Genomic DNA, 20,678 nt, shown 5'->3' on the forward strand with positions numbered 1-20,678 from the left:
TATTTAATTTAGATTGTATGTTCGTAGTTACTTTAACATAGGCCCTTTCAAAGATTATAGACCTTGCATATTATATGTAGTCACTGTAAATCTCACTGAATACCATTTTTAGCCGGTTACATGTAAACATTGCATCACAATACAACCAACGCAGTGACTACTCCACGCTTTCAATGATTGCACAGATGAGCAAGAATACCATCCAGTTTCCACATTATGAAATAGAACGCCGGGGTCTCCTCGACCAGTCATGTTTATCAGTTCATAAGAAATAAGACACCATATGGCTGCAAGAGTAAACAGCAGATGCTGTGGACCATGAAAGCCTAAGAACATTTAAATCAGTAACAATATGTTCTAACATCAAAACCACTTGGGTTATGATAATTATCTGATGTTACAGAACATAAAAAACAGGCAAGTACAGCATTCATATAATTATGCTTAGAACAAATCATTGTCCTTGCTAAATAGTTAAAGCTTCATTAGGAAGTTCATCAAGGAGTGAGCCTTTGAATATGACAGCACAACAAAAGATGGTGTTCCAGATGCTTGCATTGCCCTTGCCTACTTTCAAATGTATTCTTTGTCCTCATCTATTCCAAAAAAATGCAATACCCTGCAGTATTACCAACTCTAGTCTCAGTGCTTTAAGTTGGCCGGGGCCTGCCGGGGCCTCCGGTCCCACACAACATTGGTGGGACACATTATCCCGCCACGGCCGCAGCCGCGACGGGAGATGCAGCCGTCATTATGTCGGTCAAGCTGACAGACGTGCCAGCCAGCCACAGTAACGCTGAGGCTGGCGGCACTTCAGTCAGTCACTGTAACTTCCTCTGATGACCCCTCATCAGGGTCATCAGAGGAAGTTACTGTCCCTTTGTTTGCCCTCCCCAGATCACTGACCCTCGCGAACCCGCTGGCTCCGTGATCTAATATGCAGATTAAATCACGGAGCCCGCGGGTTCGTAGAGGGTGAAAGGCGCCTCGGGCTCTGTGATCTCTGCTCAGAGCAGCCCGAGGCGTCTTTCTCCGTTCGCAAAGCTTTATAAAAGATGCCTTGACTTGTGTACGTTTCAAGCCATCTTTTATAAACGTAGAAATATTTCTATGTCTATAAAAGACGGCTTGAAACGTACACAATTCAAGGGATCTTTTATAAAGCTTTGTCGACGGACAAAGCCACCTTGGGTTTTGTCCGTCATCAACGCTTTATAAAAGATGCCTTGAATACTTTACGCGTCAAGCCATCTTTTAGAAACATAGAATTATGTTACAAATGTCTATTTTTATAAATGGTGGCTTGAAAAGTACACAAACCATAGTAAGGTAAGCACACAGGGGTGTGTAACTTACTATGGTTTGTGCACTTACAAGCCACCTTTTATAAACATAGTAATATGTAACATTCCTACCTTTATAAAAGATGGCTTGAAAAGTACACAAATCATAGTAAGGTACGCATACAAACATATAAATGCTCACATGCATTTATGTGTTTGTTTGCGCCCCTTACTATGAGTTTTGCACGTTTAGGTCACGCCCACAATGAAAGCCACACCCCTAAACGAGGCCCCCCTCAATTTCTTACCCCAATTAAAGCACTGTCTAGTCTTCATCTTCTCCTATCAACACACGTATTCATCATTCCCAGACCCTTACCAAACACAGGTATTAGTCCTTAATATGACCACGTGTATTATTCACCTTCAGCATTAACTCAGCTATAAACAGTTTCCATCATCCTTACATATTAATGAAAGCAGGTTCAACCTAACCTGCTACCACATGTATTATTGGTATACCCCTGGCAGCAAATATATGTATCATTCTCATCTTTCACAAAATGTCATCATCTTCCTCACCTTGTATCACCTGTATCCATCATCATCTCCTTTTAACAAATATGGCCTGTGCCTACAACCATTCCGGAATGGTTTTGTTTTAAAAAAAAGTGTAGGAAGAAGTTGAATCTTTCACTTTCACTGCACTGCACTGAGCTTTCCCCTAAACAGCAGGAGCATGTGTTTGGAGGTTTGTATTGTGTGTGGGAGGGTGTGTGGCGATGGGGTTTGTGGGGAGCGGTGCAGGCCAGTAGGGAACATAGTTCCACTACTTATTTTCGTACACTTCGACCACTGCCTGCAACTATTACCAAATGCATTCTTCATCATCTCCTATTACTGAAAAGATAGGCTTTTTTTCTCACTTATTATCAACTGTATTCTTGAACCTACCTCTTACCAAATGTATTAATCATTATCTCCTCCCACCAAGTACTAGTCCTCGTCACCAGTTACAATGTGTGTTCTTCCTCCCCAGGTCTTACCAAATGTTTTACCATTGGCTTTGTTTATCTTTATCTCCAAGGCCTTTATTTATTAAAATGCACAGAACACTTTACATTGCAAACGTTCCTTAACAGGAAAGGAGAGTGGGCATGAAAGAAAAGAACAAATACATGGATAAAATTAGCATTAATAGGTTTTCTGATGAATGAAATGTATCATATATGCTCATATACGTTCCTGATATATGAAATGGCAAATTCAATTGTTTTTTTACACTATATAAACATAACCTCAATTGTATTCACTGATGGAAGTAACTGCAGTGCAAGAGACGACAGCTAGTACTGAAAGGGAGACTAACATCAGGGAAAGAGAACAAAAGGTTTAAAGGGCGAAGGAAAAAAAAAGATATGACAAGTAATAGATTACAGACGTTCAGGCCATTTATTCCATCACATATGTGTCATATATGTAATGTCAGGTATGTCCTTTACTTCATGTCATCTAATGGTATCAATATATAACATCATCAGTTATATGCATGTCATTATGTACGTATGTCAATGCAATCATGTTACATCACACCATGTTACATTACATTTTGCTGTGGCTCCTTGTAGAGAGTTGAAACCCTTTCTGGAAGTTTCGCCAGTTTTTATTTCCACCCCGAAATAGACCGACTGCTTTTTAAATAAACGTTTATAATTATGTAGAAATTAGACTTGCTCGAAATACGACTTTTGAAATGTATTTTTATTTCTTATTCTGTCAGTAGGCTATCATTTTGTAAAATGGTCCGTGGGTCCCTGTTTCATGGAAACAGTGGGCGCACACATTTCACACACACAACCCACTGTCCAGTGTCTGCAAAATGATATGATGCTAGCATAGTATCAATGTAATGTTTATACGGTTAAATATAAAGCCCCTTGTTATGCCTATTAATTTTGTGAATAGTTGGCCACTTGGGACGATGTGCCGACATATATATGCTACCGTTATGTACATGTCCTCTTTGGCCAAATTCCATGCGTATGCAATATCTCACTTTTATTCATGTATTTGTATTTACATCCAACCCCCAATTAAATAATGTACTTCAGGTGCATGTGAAAACAAGGAGTTCCGCTCCAGGTAACATTGGACCACAAAACAAAAACATAAACCGCCTTAACAAAAAAGAAAACTGCAAAACCTTTACTGTTGACAGTAACAATCATGCATTTAGAGTAGAAGGGCACCTGGCAAAGCCGTGAAAAACCCAGGTGGGTATACTTCAATAAACAAAACCAGAATTTCAGGGTGAGAGGTCACAACACTCCAACATTCTTGCAATTGTAACAGTCACTAATAATGTATTTTTTGACTGAATGTATTTTAATTATATCTGGATAATATTAATGGGGATAGAGCTCCCAGGTGTATTTTAAAAAACAATACACGTAGGTATGATCCAGTAAAACAGGCTGGATCTCAATGAAACAACAACAAACAAAAGAACTGCTACTATTGGTCAATCATTTCAATTGTCAGTTACAAGAATGAACATAGACCCAAATTCTTGAACATATATACAGAAAAGCACAACAATACTGCTTGAATTATGCCCTATTCAGATTGTATTATCGTCGACACAATGGTGTTTTGGCCTAAGAGAGGCCTTCATCAGGATGTGTGATTGACAAAATGGATGTTCCGGGATCTCTATCTAGAAATAACAAACGTAATGTGGTGAGTGGAGTGGTAACCTCAAGTCTAAAATGATGATTCATAAAAGCTCCCTCAGGATGCTTAATTAAAAGAAAGGAAAAACTCCCTAATAGGGGAGTTATATTCTTACCTAAGACTTATCCAGTACAAGGGTAAGCGAGAGGATCCATCAGGAGTATGGATATCTGAACAGCATTGAATGGCCCTCATTACAACCCAGGCATTAAGGGGTTAACGGCACCGTAAAAGGTGGCGGCGCCGTTAAACCCTTAACGCCTGATTACGTGGTCCCTTTGCGGGTTGGGGAATTTATGATATGATATGATATGATAGGATATGATATGGTACTTGTAACGCGCCTATACACAAGTGTTTCAAGGCGCGACGAGGCAGGGAGGGGGGAACAAGGGGAGACAGAAAACGATCCTACTAGGCCAGGTGTGATTCAGATCGCGCAAGTGCAGGGGTAGGGGAGGGGAAAAGTGCAAGGGGAAGGGGAGGGGGGGTGAAGTGCAGTACAAGGTAAGAGGCGTACGTAATAAATAAAATAAATAGGGCCAGCTGGTGGCAAGTGTGAGGTAAGTGCAGAACAAGTGCTGGGGGAGGGGGAGCTGTAGGGATACAGAGACAGACCCGCAGTGCAAAGGGGTTCCAGGGCATCAGTGCAAGTGGAGAGCGGCAGGGCCCAGGACCGAGGCCGTTTAGAGTGGTCCAATTGCAGGATCAGTGCAGCTTCAGTGAAAATTAATTAGCCGCTCAGCAGGGGAGAGGGAGAGGGAAAGCAGAAGCAAAGAGGAAGGTTTTGAGGTGCTTCCGGAACCGGAGATGGTTCTCCTCAAGTTTCAGGGAGGCAGGAAGGCTGTTCCAGAGGGAGGCCCCTGCCGCGGAGAGGGATCTACCCCCAGCTCGTTGCTTCGAGAAGCGGCTAACCCTGAGGGAGTTGGAGGCGGATGAGTGAAGGGCTCGGGAAGGAAGAGCCTGCTATTTGCAGGTGTTAAAAACCAACCCGCAAACGGACCTAGGAGCTAATTACGGCACCGTAATTTACGGTGCCGAAATTAGCGCCTTCCCCAGTCCCATTGAGCCCTATGAGGCATTGAGCCCTCTGTATAACAGTTCCTCTTTTTAAGTGGTGTGCTTCTGTCTCACTTTTAACAATGTTCACCTACACATTATTGGGTCAGTGAATCTTTCGAAATATTATCATTTTCATCAGTGCCTCTATTATTTTCAATGGTTTTCTCTCACATTTTCAGTGTGACGTGGCATTTGCCCTCAGGTTCCCCAGTAAACCATTCCATCTCCCTGAGCTTACCCAGAATCTTTGGCGGTCCTCACATCTCCTCGTTGGCTGCTTGCTGATTCCACTGACTAGGCATAGGTCCTGTCAGCTAGTCCATCTTCACTTTGGTTTCTCTTGCTCCGAGCGTCTCCTGCTGCCTCTGGTTAGCAGGTGGCAGGCTGCTTTGGGAACTTTTCTTCTTCACACCATCGGTTTTGATCTCTGCACTGTGGCTCACAATCTTCTGGTTTCTGGTGTCTTTGTAAATATTCACACAGGTGACAGGCAGCCTTGAACTCTACCACTCTACTCTGTTGCTATCAGCTGTAGTGGTTTTAAGCTTCCCTGCATAAGTCAACAATTTCCAAAGACTAGAAGGCAGTGTTAGCTTACCACCTCTAGTCATCTTCATTACTCCATCTCTATTCCTCATCTCAGTACTTAAATGGGAGGCGGTTAAAGAGGTTGGAAAAACCTGTGAGTTCTTCCTCTATGGTACAATAAGCCACGCAGGTATGTTGTGCAGGTGTATGAGTGTCATTAAGAAATATATGTAAAGGGTTATTCTGCTCTAATGTATTCAAGGAGCTTGTCCTCCCCTACATGGTCCACATGCAGATAACCACCCCAGGGATGGTGTCAGGCAGATTCTTCTAATCCCTGGACAAGAAAGAGAGGCTTCCTTTCAGGGAATCAGTGACAAAGTTGTCAGATTCATCACAGTCAAAAAATGTGTTTAAATGCATCTCTAAGGCCTTTCACAAGAATTGTTTTATTTCCTGATTTTTCAATGATAAACTTCATGTCCAGGTTTGCCTTCAAGTTAATGATTAATGGGAGTAGTTGACATAATTTCGTTTTCTTTATTCATACATTAATTAAAAATCTGGTGGATTCTGTTAGAAGATAATGTCAAAGATGAAATCTTAAGTTCATTCTATCCTTTGATGCTTTGAAAATAATTTCTCAGGTCTCTACTCCATGTGGCCAACTTAGATGTGTATCTGGTCTGAGCAAACCAATTTGGCTGTAATAAAATACAAAGTTTTGTTTATTAGACAATTTTCCTTGAGATGAGTTTGTATAGATGGGGGAAACATTATTCAGAGGCATTTAGGAAGGCATTCCTTTGTAGTGCAGGATTCAAGGTTCTCTTTTCATAGATGGAGAAGAGCCTATCTCTACAGCTGGAAAATATGCCGTCGCCAGGGTATCAACCTTAACTGTATCAACAATGTATATCCTGGACAACAGCTAGTTGTCAGGCTTACTAAAGAACCAACAAATCCAAAATTGACAAAGCCATATTAGAACACCAATCTGGCAATGCAGATTTGAAAACTAATATGCTTATATTTGCCTTTATAAGTGCATCACATTTTTCTGTCTGACCTATATTCATGAAAGGATAGTCTACTTGGTTCTGACATGGGAAAAGTAAACACACTGCATTTTGGTTTATGAATGTACAGGTTAATAGACGGAACTATCTTTAAATGTTTGACAATTATTTCCAGGAAATTTAACAACTGGCACCAGATTGGTGGCTTTCTCGCACTGTTCTCTCCACTATTTGTAGGGAGCTGTGTTCTATTTTGTTATATTGGAAGTCATCCTATGCATTTACAGACCAGATTTATCTTTGTGGGTTCTGTAATATACATTGATTCAGTGCAGTATGTTATAATCTTTCTGATGAAAAGATAAGGTTTTAGGTTTACAAAGCAGCTTTCAGCATTCCTTGCTGTTCATTTAAAGGTCAGCAAAATCCAGTTATCTGTCCTTCTTGCATTTCGGTCCTGTGGAATTTACATGTTCATTATGTGGCCAAATCAGTGTCATAGGGCGGGTACTGTCTCACAGTCAAGAAGGCAACTGCCTGCATTCTACAAGGTCACTCTTTCATGTTTTTTTTAAGAATAACACAACACATGTAAATGGATTCGTCATAATTCCGGCATCTCTTGCTTTAGATTCAGCCAATCTCATTTTCTATGTTGTCCACCAAAAGACCGAGCTTAAGGAAACAACAGCATTCTTCTTTACAATAATTCATAGAGTGAGGGAAACAGATTGCCAAGGATAATTACAAGCGAGCAAAGAGCCACCAATGAGAGAGGGTGTGTGTGGGCACTTTGGAAACAAATGATCTGCAAGCAACCAGGGATGGAACATGGGGCAGAAGATCACCTCATCTCAGGTTATGTGAAGAGTGGAGGGAGTGTGTGCCTATGAGTTGGGATGAGCCAGTTCTTTACTATGTATATATTTCACTAATCGCATAGTGTGACAATTGTTATATGTATAAATCTTACTCAGATGGATCACAGAAAGTTTGAAACATGCACAGGCAGTAACAACCCTAATAGATATTTTAATATAATATATTTATTGAGCCATACTATTTTCATCTCAAGAGAATATAAAATATGTAGGAAAAAATGAGGAAATTGGATCCAAACCAGTTCTTTGACAAATATATGTTTTGGCTTGATTATAGTTTGTATACTATAGTTATGAAAGGGTGATATGTTGTACTGTTTCTGAACAGAATTTAAACCTTGTAAGCAAAAGATAACTCTTACATACACAATTAATCCCATTGATCACTAATAAAGTGGCATTTATATGAAAACAATAATGACACAGCTTTTAAGTAAAATAATTGTCAGCAGGAGTAAAACCTTTGCAGCTCATGGGAATGAAACCATGCATGGAAACATCTCAATAGAAGAGCTGGTTTCAAGAGTGGCATGCATGCAACTCCATTGTAGTATAATTATTTTGAACCTTTTTCAATCTTACTTTTCTTGTCTGCATAACTGGCATTATTCATCGGTTGCCCTGCTATATCAAAGGTACCTTCTTCTTAAGTGTTGGGAATTCTTAAAAACCTGCCTATCCAAAGAAAATCCTTACAGATGTGGGCCTTTTTCATGGTGATTCTTTAAGGTGGGAAATCGTTCTGGGGTTGTGGAAATTACATCAAAGTACATGCTTTGATGATAACTCCTAATTTGAGGGTCTTATTTCCATACAGCACCAATTTTGAAAGTAATATTCGTGCAGACCTAAGGTGTGTGTGTGGTGTGTGTGTGTTTCGCCCTGACAAATATCTGATCTCATATTCTAAGTTCCTGATTCCTATAGAAGTTGTATGACATGAATAAAGGATTGGTTACAGGTGCAATAGGTGGGACAGGAATAGGACAAAATGACTGGGGGCAAAAAGTCTGATCCCCAAAAGGCTGACCCCCATTTTTGCGCAGATATATATGTGGGGGGATAAAGTTAATACACATGTATTGGGGTAAGGTGGGAGAGCTGTGGGGCGTCTAAACTTTTCCTTTATCAGTCACACATTAATTTTCACCTTTTAAATCTTTGATTTACTTAGGGGACATATGAATTGATTTGAAGGAATGGGGGGTCATATGTGCAATGGGTGGGAGTGGAGGTGGGCTGTTCATGAATTGTGTTGTCATTTCTTTTTTGCTGTTGTTAATTTCACTATTGCCATTGGAATGAAACACTCTACAGAGATCATATATCAAGTTACTATGACATGGCTGCCATACCCAAATAGTTTTCATGACATTCTAATATAACTGTAGTACAGGGTAATGTCTCTCTATTTTTTCTGAACTGTCTGAAATAACAGGATGTTTTCTGACAATGCATTTTTTCCTGTATGATCTCTGATAGCTGTGATGCCTGTATTACAGAAGGTATGCACCTGTGCAGTGCACATTGTTTTTTTTCGTTTTTATTGAAGCTAAAACAATGTGAACAATACTTAGCAGCATAATGTAATTGCTTGCCTCCTTACTATTTTTTTTAAACAGCAATATTGTAAAATCACTGAAATATGGCCTCGAATGATTAGAAACAATCTGACGAAAATGATATGCCATGATCCATCACCTTCTGAATTGCGTAGCATCACATCGTTAAACTATTCAAGCATCTGTTGGCTTTGCTGACGTTACTCAGTGTGAGATTGCTTTTTAAATTGAGGAATAATTGGGGTTTAAAAACACCCATGGAAAATCAGTATTTTTGCAGTGTTAATGGCTCTACTTGTGGCTATGGCCAAGCATGTGCTACTAACAGTTTTATGTGGTTCAAGTTATGCCAAAAACAGCATTTCTGTGTTCAAACGTTTCTTGTTTCATATATATATATATATGTGTGTATTCCTGCTTTCTTGTTTCATATATATATATATATATGAAACAAGAAAGCAGGAATACACACATATGCAAAACAAGAATCAGTAACTTAATATGTAGATGTACTCGTATATAATTTCCAATTTCACATTTAAAACCATAATTAAAACCACGATCAAAACAAATGTAGAGATAACAAATTCATACTATTAGAAGTAGCAATAATTAAAATGCAGCTTGCATCAATATTTTGTTTTAGTCTCACATTATTTCCTTTTATTTCCCAAACAATTAGTAGTTATGCATGAGTCTTTGGGACCTCTGTCTCTGGGGCATTTCGAATCCCAACTTGCCAGCTCTCGTCAGTTAACATTCACCCTCTATCCATCCAATGAGGCCACTAACACCAGTGAGGATAAATAACTCCCTCCTAATCCTGGGTGAGACCAGAGCAAATTTCCTACCTGGCCCGTGCAGATAAGATCAACAGCTGAACAGCCATTACTCATTATTACATTCCATATACATAATGTGTGCTTTACTAACAAGACGGTTGACATGTCTGGAAGATATGAACATCTAAATACTATCACGATAACAACATTGCTCTCAATTTCAGCAACATTCTTTCACAATGTTGAACAGTTTTCAGGTTACTTTGCTGGATTGGTACGTTTTCTTGACTCCAGCTACAACAGAGGATGCCCGTTTGGTCAATATAAGATTTATGACAGTGGGCAGCTGCATATCTAACCATATGGCGCTCTCTGTATCTGTGCTATTTTAACACGTGTTATCCCAGCAACACTTAAGGGAAAGGAGATATGATGGAAACTTGTAACCTAACAGTTTATTCGCTTTCCTTCCCTGAGCACATTTTGAGGTGGGACATTTTATCACATTTTCTTGTACCATGTATTTGGAGATTAGAGGGGTTGGGGAATGCGAAACATGGTTGGAGGATAGGGGCAGGTTGGAGGGAAGCAGGGGGAATGAGGAATATAGGGGCTTGCCCCAATAAAAACACAGCAGTACAATTTAGAAAAACATCCCTTGCAGACAGATGTCGCATATCCATTAATTTTCGGGATGATTCATGGAATTTGTGAGCTGAAAAACAGGGATTTGTGTGCCATTCTGCCTGCAAATCCCTGTTTAACAAATGGGGATTTGCGGGCAGAATGGTGCACAAATCCCTGTTTTTCAGCACACAAATTCCATGAATCAGCCCCTTAGAATTATGTTACATTATCACCTTAACACCCTTCATCTTAGGACAAACAAGTTAAATTTAAGGGATAGCCCCCAACATTTCCTCAAACATAGCAACACCACCCACATTCCTTTAAAACGTATCCCATATTATTCTAGCTAAAAAACGGCTGATATTTTGACACTAGGATGACAATTAATTGTTACCATGGCCACTCAACTTTCTTTTTCCTTGAGTACCTGCATCACATTCCTTCCTGTTTCTTTTCCTGTTCCCAGAATAATGTAAATCTTAGAAACTAGGTTCTCATCATATTGAGGTGATATGACCCGAGATGGCAGATCTGGTCTCTTCTTAAAGTGGCCAGTGGTGCTGTTACCGACAGGGTTGGCCTAGAGCAGAGGGTCATGTCAGCATTAGCACTGGTGAGTAACTACAGGTGGGTGCTAATAACTGTGGAAAAACAAAAGTAAAATGATACCTTTCCTTAATCATCTGCTGCCGTGTCCAGAACAGGAGTCTCTTTTCAGTGTTGATTAAGTCCTCCTGTAGCAGGCACGGCATCAAAAAACTGCAGAAAGGGACGTTTTCCTTTTTTTTTATTTCTGTACATCCATTAGCACCTGCATGTAGTTACTCATGGGTGCAAAAATTAAATTGAAAAAAAACTCAGTCTTCACAGCCACATCGGAAAAAGGACCGTCTTCAGCATTGATTCTGAATCAACGCTGAACACTGAATCCTGTTCTCACTATGGCTTTGCACACTGGGCAAAGGTAAGTGATTTCTTTTTGTTTCATTTAATTTTTACTTCACCTTTCGCACCCACATGAAGTTACTTACAGGTGCTAACGGTGGTATGGGGGAGGTGGGAGAGAGCAAAGCAGGCACAAGGTGAGGAGCACAGCACAGTGGGGGAGCTAGGAATGCAGGAAAATAATGCTGAGTTTTCAGTTATAACGCGCTTAATACAGGGGGACCAGTTTCTAAGAGCCAGCTCGGGATACGAACCTTTGTTGCTATGTGTTGTTTTGCTTTGAAGACAAACGCGTTGCCCCTGAGCTATCCTCCCAGCCTATACCAGGGCCCATTTTCTAAGCGTGAGCGCCATGCGCCAATCTCTCTGACTGGCTAGCACTCCTGCCCAATGCGATAATGGGTAATATGCAATCAGCATTTTTATTCAACATTGAGTTGGGCATCTAGTTTTGCTCATCCCAACCAGACGATATTTACCCACGTTTATTTTGAATGTTTTCAAAGATTTAGGGCCTGATTCATGGAAGTATTTTATAATGGTGTGATCCGTAGGAAAACGTTCCGTGAATCAGGCGCATACTGCATGGATTCCAATTCTCTTTTAAGAAAGCTATGAGGAATCGTTTAAACTCTGGCATGTTCTTTTTTAGAGCCCTTCAATTTAATACTTCACATTCTTTCACCTTTTTAGTACTTTCATATTTAATTTTATTTAGCTTTAACTTATGACCAATCATACAGTAATCCACTACTACATCTCTTCATTAAAGAGTACCTGTATGTTGTGCTTACATGTTATAGTTTCATGTCTATTACACTTTTCATAATTCGTTTTTACTAGTTTTATTGTTGCATATAATAATGTAGGTCATTGTGTTATGCGCAATCCTCTGCTAGAGAAAAAAATATGTGGATTCCAGTGACAGGCCAATTTTTGCTCTTTTAGGTTGTACTTTGTAATGGAACCTAAAAGCTTGCTCTTTCTTGGCACACTCTGCTCTAGATTTGTCACTACTGCATGTACTTTTCTCTTCCCAGAATGTTCCATGATCTATGGTATTTAACTGGATGCAGAAAGGTTTTAATATGAATACAAGTATTTTGCTGATTGTGTTTTGACTTACATGCCACACCCCCAAACGATGCATTCTTGCCTTGAGGTTGATTTTGTAAAATGTTTTACTGATGTTTATTTTCAATTTCCAGGGTCAAATCTTCCCAAGTCCCAAGTAAAAACAGCATCACTGGGGTTGGCAGGAAAGGCCAGGTCCCCGCTCCTTCCGGTGTCGGTGCCTACAGCTCCAGGGGTAACAGAAGAAGGTCACAAGCATTCTGAAGACCCTTCAAGTGTAAGAATGGCTAATAGCAATATCTGGTCTAAAGTCGTACATGCAAACAAGCTCTCAAAGCTTCCAGGTGTTTTCTGTACAACTTTGGCAAGTTGCCCACACAAGGAATGTGATATCATCTTATAAAGTATGGCAAAGTGCAAGACATATTTTGATTAATATGTTAATATTTGGGTTTGTCATTAAATTGTCATCCCAATCTCATACCCCTCACGTGCAGTCCCACCCCACAATTCTGGAAAAGAAACAAGTGGTGTGCTCACTATTCATAGTTATCAATATAAATGAATCAAAGGTAGACCACAGACTTTATGCAGGGGTAGTCACTATAATGTTGCTGAATAACCGGAGGATTATCTACCTTCCTGTGTGAATCTCAATATTCTGTGCACACATGCATCCATATATATCTTACATTCTGAATAACACTTGGCATTCAGTGGTAACTTTGCCACTTACCAGCCAGTATAAGAAAATCTTGCCTTCACAAAACCCTCTCCAAATTGCACATGACGTCACATTTACAAACAAATAAAAGTTCTTGCATCCCACAAATGGCACATATACATGCTAAAATTAAGTGGTTCCTATAAAGATTGAACATTCTCTTTAGGGTGTACCCAGCAGTGCTTTTGCTAAAGTTAGCAATCAAGGCTGGTAAATGAGCTGCTTTCCTTTTCCTTGTGGCCACACATTCTGGAAAAGGATTTGTACTTTTAAGTTTGACACCTAGAGAGTGGTAGCTATCTATATATTCTGTTCCTTTCCCTTGGATGGCTAGTTCATGTTAGTCAATTCTCCTATGTTTAATAGGTTGAAGTTGTTTTTTTTGGTGAGCAATAAGAAGATGATTTATTGCAGCTTATTTACACAAGCCCTCAGCAAGTTTTCTCATCCCTCTAAAAGTAAAGGTCGTGAGCACAAGATCATCAACGTATGCTAGATATTTTACAGGATTTAACAGGAAAATAGTGATAGAGAGCATATATCCCAGACTCATGTTTGCTTAAACTTTAGAGGCATGACACCAGGAGAAATGTGCATGTATTATCAGGAAAGTCTCGGTCAACATCAGATACCCTCCCACAGGTTGCCTTGTGAAGAGGAATCTTCCCCTGGAACTGGAACCTCCCCTTCTGCAACCCTTATGTTGGTCTCTCTTAAATCCATCCAATAGGAGCAAGGGGTGTTCTTTCCTGCATCTCTTCCCAGTGTCAGCATGTTCTCCTCTGTGTGCACACTCTTTTTAAACAGTGCAAAATACCCATCTCATGTCATAATTATGGCACACTATTGCACACATATTGTGGTTGGCCGAGTCTAATAGTTAGATTATTCCATTGGCTTGTCTCATAGACACTTAAATTACATGCACACCCTCAATCGTCATTACACGTTATGTTATGTTATGTTATGTTATGTTATGTTATGTTACTTGGCATTTATATAGCACCTTATGTATCATTGGTATGACCTCAAAGCGTGGGTAGGTTGAACGCCCTCGGGAACCACAGTTCAAGTCAGTAGTGAGATAGAGTGTCGTATGGTGCATGGGCGCACCAGATATGTGTGCAGCTGGTGTGGTTATTGCATGATAGCTGCTTCTTAGCGGTAGCTGTGGCGCTGAGGAAATCAGTTGGATGTGTTCAGTCTGGAGGGTGGACACGCAGACTGAGTTCTGGCTGTGTTAGGCCTGAGGAGATGCCTAAACTAGCCGTAATGTGCTCAGCTAGCTGTGTTTTATTAGGATGATGAGGTGTGTGTGGGGTTATGTGAATATGAGAACAGCTAGGCCGAATGTGTCATAGCATAGCTTTGTTCTAGTTGAATGATGGTGTATAGGAGAGTAAGCATAGTAGTGTGATATGGTGGTTATGAGCAAAGCGTCTGCGACCAAGCACGAGAGCAGGACAGGGGCCATACATAGCGGCACACGCATTTAAAGTGACAGGATGGATAGGGTAAACATGTGATACAGATAACATGGGGATACAGGTATATAGCATATATATAGCATAAATAGGAGATACAGAGATATACAGATATATCCACTCAATCCAATCCATCTACTCTGTTCGTTCCATCCACTCCATTCACTCTATCCTTTCCATCCACTCCATTCACTCTATCCTTTCCATCTGCTCTATCCACCTTTCCATCTGTTCGTTCCGTTCCATCCTTTCATCTACTCCATCCTTTCCATCCACTCCATCCTTTCCATCCACTCCATCTGTTCCCTCCGGTCCATCGCTCCATTCGCTCTAACTATTGAATGGTGACATACTGAAATCACCAAAAAAAGGGCTCTGCACTGGATGGGGAACCATCAGTTGGGCCATAAATAAGCAACACAATTATAGGTTAGCATTGTATGTGGAAGTTAAATTTGCAGAATACTATGCACTTGACTAGCTCCTGGTACTCCATTGGTGGCTCCTGGTCACTGATTAATGCTTCACGCCCAGGAGATGGTTTAAACTCCTGCTCTTAGTACTGTTCTTTTGCCTTTAATACCTAATCCATATCAGACTACCTCAGGCCCCTCCCCCACCACATGCCCAGCTTGGTTTCTTTCTTACCAGGCCTTACATGAAATTTAGAGATGAATTTAGGTGAGAACCTAGGGTGAGTACGTAAAACCAGTTTGTCCTTATGTATAGTAAAGAAAGGATCCTGCACTGACAATGGTTGAATTTCACTAACCCATCTTATGGAAGTGATAACTACTAAGAAGGCAGTTTTATAAGTCAGGTGTTTGAGACTAGACTTGTTCATAGGCTCGAATGGGGGTCCCATGAGTTTAGCGAGTACTACATTGAGGTCCCAACCTGGCGGTGGGTTAGAAAGTGGGGGGTTGAGTCTCTTTACCCCTTCCATAAATGCCTTGATGACTGGTACCTTCCACCATGAGACATTATTATGGGAAGTGGTGTAGACTGACAAGGCCACCAGGTGGACATTTAGGGAGATGACCACTAACTCTGCATCTAGCAAGTGGAGCATATAGGTTAGAATGTTAGAAGGAATACAATCTATGTGGTTGATCTGCTTAGTCTGGCACCAAATTTTGAATCTTTTCCATTTGTCAAAATAACAGTGCCTAGTGTTTGGTTTTCTTGATTCTTTCAAGATATCCATGCATCTTTGCTGTAGATTGAGATTCCCAAACTCTATGACTTCAGGAGCCATGCTGCCAAGTTCATTGAGTGTGGTTGTGGGTGCACTGTTGGTCCTTCGTGCTGGGTGAGTAGGTTGTGCTGGCATGGGAGCTTGATGAGATCGCACATCACCAGTTTGTACAGATGTGGATACCATGGTTGTCTTGCCCACATAGAACCAACTAGGATAAGCGTCATTGGTTCCTTGTGTAACTTGTTCACCACTTTCTTCATGAGAGGAGTTGGGGGAAAAGCGTAAGCAAATTTCCCTGACCAGCTCATCCGTAGGGCATTCCCCTTGGAGCCTGGCTGGGGGAACCTGGACGCAAAGTCTGGGCTTTGATGATTTTCACTTGTGGCGAATAAGTCTATAGTTGGGAATCCCCATTGAGAGAAGAGGTGTTCTACGACTTCTTTGTGTAGACGTCACTGGTGTTCCTCTGGTAGGGGATCTCTGCTCAATGAGTCTGCTAGAACGTTGAGCTCCCCTGGAACATGTTGTGATGACCGGAACATCTTCCATTTGAGTGGCCATTTTCAGATTATTTGTGCAAGTCTGGATAGATTTGGAGAACGTGTACCCCATGTTTGTTGACATAAAACATTGCTGTAATGTTGTCTGTTTGTTAAATGGGGTTCGAGTGCCTGAAGGGCTTTGAATATTGCCAGAAACTCCAGCACATTGATGTGGTTCTAAGCTTCAGTGTGAGAACATAGACTCTGAGCTGTGTGGTGCAGGTAGTGAGCCCCCCACCCTGCCAGTGAGGTGTCCGTTGTGACCACTGCCTGTACTTCTGGCTTGTAGAAAGGTTTCCCTCTCGTTAGGTTTTCTCTCATCCTCCAGCAAAGATTTTGTACAAGTGTTGGCAAAATGACCACTAGATCGTCCCCCTGACCGCTTGCCTGACACCACTGTTTTGCCAACCACTCCTATATGGGAAGCTGACACAGGCGCACGTGAGGAACCAGGTATATGCAAGATGCCATCATGCCAATTAAACACATTGCTTTGCACATCCTTATTTGGCGGCCAGTCTGATGATGTGGTATTTGCAGTAACATATTTTTTACTCTTTCCTCTGAAGGAAAGACCAATCCTTCCTCTGTGTTTAAGACAGCTCCTAGGAACTGTTTTGAAGTGCTTGGCACTAGGCTTGATTTTATCTTGTTGATGGAGTAGCCCAATTGAAAGAGGAGGTTGATTATTGTCTAGATGTTTTGACTGCAAGTCAGAGGTGATTCCCCTGTTATGAGCCAGTCGTCCAGGTAAGGGTACACTGGGATTACTCCCCTTTCTATACGTATATATATGTGGTCAGAATAGATGGAGGCCAAAACGCCTCTATATACGTTTGACAGCAATTTAATTTTTCTTTCATAATTTATAACAGCAATATGCTCATCCAAGGAAATGTAGATAATTGGAATGCATACCTTTCGACATATGCTAAAATCCGGGACAGCTCAAATGTAATATCAACAGGAAGAGAAGCCTCTTAGATGTTCAGCACACCCTTTGGTTTTTCTCTAAGTTGCATGACTACAGAATTGTGAGCAAAATTAACTTCTCTTAGGAAAAAGTTATATTTGAATCATGCCCTACATGTTATTTTATGTCATGTTACTTTGCATTTATATAGCACTTTATGTACAATTGGTATGATCTCAAGGCGCTGGTAGGTTGAACGCCCTCGGGAACCGTAGTTCAAGTCAGTAGAGAGAGGGAGCCATAGGGTGCGTGTGTACACCGGATATGTGTGCAGCAGGTGTGATAGCTGCTTCGTAGCCGTAGGTGTGGTGGTTGGGAGATCAGGAGTATGTGTTCATTCTGGCTGAGTGATACCAGACTGATTCTGGCTGCGTTAGGCCTGAGGAGAACGCCTAGGCTGGCGGGTGTGCAGCCAGCTGTGTTTAGTTAGGATGATGGGTAGTATGTGGCAGGTGTTGGTATGAGAACAGCTATACCGAATGTGTCATAGTATCGCTGTGTTCTAGTTGAGTGGTGGTGTATAGAAGAGAGTAAGCGTGGTGATGTAATATGGTGGTTTTGAGTAGGTGCTTGAGATCGAGCGCGTTCATGCTCATGCATTCCATGCACTCCAACTATTCCATGCACTCCAACCATTCCACGCGCTCCAACCGTTCCACGTGCTCCAACCTTTCCACGCACTCCAGCCGTTCCACGCATTCCAGCCGTTCCACGCACTCCAACCATTGTTTGCACTCCAACCATTACTTACACTCCAACCATCCCATGCATTTCAGTCGTTCCATGCAGTCCAACAGTTCCATGCATACCAGCTGTTCCATGCACTCCAACCGTTTCATGCACACCAACCGTTCCATGCACTCCAAGCGTTCCATGCACTCCAACCGTTCCTGCACAATGTCCATTCCATGCCCTCTATTTATTCTATGCATTCCATTTGTCGCATGTACTCAGTTCTATGTATTCCGTCTGTTCAATCATTGCCATCCATTCCTTCTGAGAACTAAGGGCTATGATCCCATGCGTCTGAACTTAACTTAAGTAAACAAAACTATCTAATGAGTTCAGTGAGTGAATGATTTGAAATTAGATGCATGCCTGGGTTTTATGATGATGGATACTTCAACATTTCATTTTAAGTGCAACAAAATAGTTTGATGCTGGCCATAAAAACAAACATACTTTTACCACCAGATGTTAATCTCTACAGAGATCCTGGTATGTTAGGGTATTTTTCCTCCTGGAAGAATTCCAAAGGTGGGAGGAATATTCTGCTCCAACTTGAAACCCAGGTCAACATGAAGTCAGCACACTATCAGGTTGAAACAAACACTAATATTATTCAAGCCACACATAAGAGTCACTGCTTTTCTACACATTTATATTCTAGAGTATTATTTTAGTCCACTTTTTAAGCTTTGTATCAGATAGTTGTTGGAGAAATTAAACATTACCTAACATTCTCTGGATAAATGATTATTCTTTGCCTTTCATTTGATGTACAACCAAAATTAATTAACACACCATTCAGAACGCTTGACAACATCCTTCCACTTCAATTCTATCATTTCATTTTAAAATTGCTATAACAATAGTTATATACATGGTTAACATGATTATATTTTTGACATAATCGGGACCATTTGCACTTTTTGAAATAAAGTTCCATTTTAAACTGGTGCATTCTGCATCTCCTGTTTTCACTTGACATTGGTAAAAACCCATTGCTTGAGTGCAATGTATTCAAAGTCCCAATGGCTTGATTGTTATCTCAGGTTTACAGATGATTATCTGCATCCAGCAGGTGGACCCTTGTCATGGTAGAAAGTAAGAGGCAGACAACATAACAAAAATGACACATTTTTTCTGCCACTTCCCTCATGTAAACTTTAAACAATCTTTAATAATTTGTGACAATTCTCTATGCACTGTTCCATCTGCCTCACATGTGCAAGAAGCAGTGCAGTTCACAGTTATTTGTCATGAGTTTGCTTTAGGGAAACGTATGTTGACAAAAGATATATACTTTTCTCATGGGCACCTAGGCAACGTGTATGAGGAGGCAAGTAGAGATGGCATAAAACACTGACAATACCCTTTTCTGTATAAGCACTATTTCAATTTTGAAAAGAGCAATGCAAGTGAGGCTAAAAGAGTTAAGCCCAATTAAGAAATTGTGAATTGCAGCACAGGAGCAATAGTTGTCTTTCGTTTAACTTGGAGTAACACAATAGCAGCCTGTCTGTATTGAACACACGTTTTTACCTGTCACTTTTTCATGAGCTGTATCTTGCCTGTGACTTGTACATGGTAGTATGTATGAACATATACATTTGATTATCATGATCGAAAACATTTATTTGAATGTTTACTTCAATGTATGATGTATTTATTATGTTATTTATTTATTTATTTATTTAGTATGCACTGAAAGCCCACCAGGCATCAAGGTGTGACAAAAACACTCAGGACAGCACATGAAGCACAATGCAACCTGTGATGATAACACACCAGCAGTAATGTATCTATTGAAACAAGAGTGTATTCAATTCCTTGCAAAAGGATGGCAAGTTCTTCTCCAGGCGTAGGGTGAGAGAAAGAAGATCCCAAGCAGTAGCTGCCAGGAATGGGAAGGACCTACCATTTCCCCTGACTCGATTGGGTCGTGGGCAAAACAGCAACTGACTGTTACTTAATCAAATGGCTTTTTTAGTCTGATAAATGATTAATCTTTCATTCAAGTACTATGGTGCTGAACCACAGACCGACTTGTGCCAGGACATGGATCTGTAATTGTACTCTAGCCTGGAAGCCAGTGGGTGTTTTTTTTCGATTCTCTGCTATATTCACTATGCACCTTTTTATTATACGAATTGAATCATTATGGACCACCTTGATTTTATGACTACAACTCTTAGATGCACCACCCAGGAGGACATTTCAATAGTCGATTCTAGATAGAATCGTGGCACTAACCAGGGTTTTGCAACTCTTCTCAGAAATCAAAGGACTCATTTGAACAAGTATTGTGTGTTGTCTACTACACCACTGACCTAAGCATCATAGCTAAGGGAGAGGTCCAGATATGTACCCGAGGTTTTTACTCTTGTTGGAGTCATGATGTTACAGCCATCCAACACACAAGTTGTATATGGAGAGTCCAACAAAAAGTAGGTATGCTTGTTCATCCACTTGCAATTTTAAAAATGCTCAGCAAAAGCTGAGCATCATCAGCATAATTGGTGAAATTAGTAC

At 40.7% G+C, this 20,678-nt stretch overlaps 1 protein-coding gene across 5 annotated transcripts in view; it reads left to right on the top strand.

The window, feature by feature from the left end:
• DCC (DCC netrin 1 receptor) overlaps positions 1-20,678 on the top strand; it is a 1,439,988-nt gene that overhangs the window by 1,405,447 nt on the left and 13,863 nt on the right. For all 5 annotated transcript variants that reach the window (XM_069626983.1, XM_069626984.1, XM_069626982.1 and 2 more), the window contains exon 28: positions 12,634-12,776. In XM_069626983.1, coding sequence (XP_069483084.1) covers positions 12,634-12,776 — 143 coding nt within the window. The remainder of the gene's footprint in view (positions 1-12,633; positions 12,777-20,678) is intronic.

Source organism: Ambystoma mexicanum, chromosome 6p (assembly GCF_040938575.1).
Source record: "Ambystoma mexicanum isolate Mex_15411 chromosome 6p, UKY_AmexF1_1, whole genome shotgun sequence".
Taxonomy (NCBI): Eukaryota; Metazoa; Chordata; class Amphibia; order Caudata; family Ambystomatidae; genus Ambystoma; species Ambystoma mexicanum.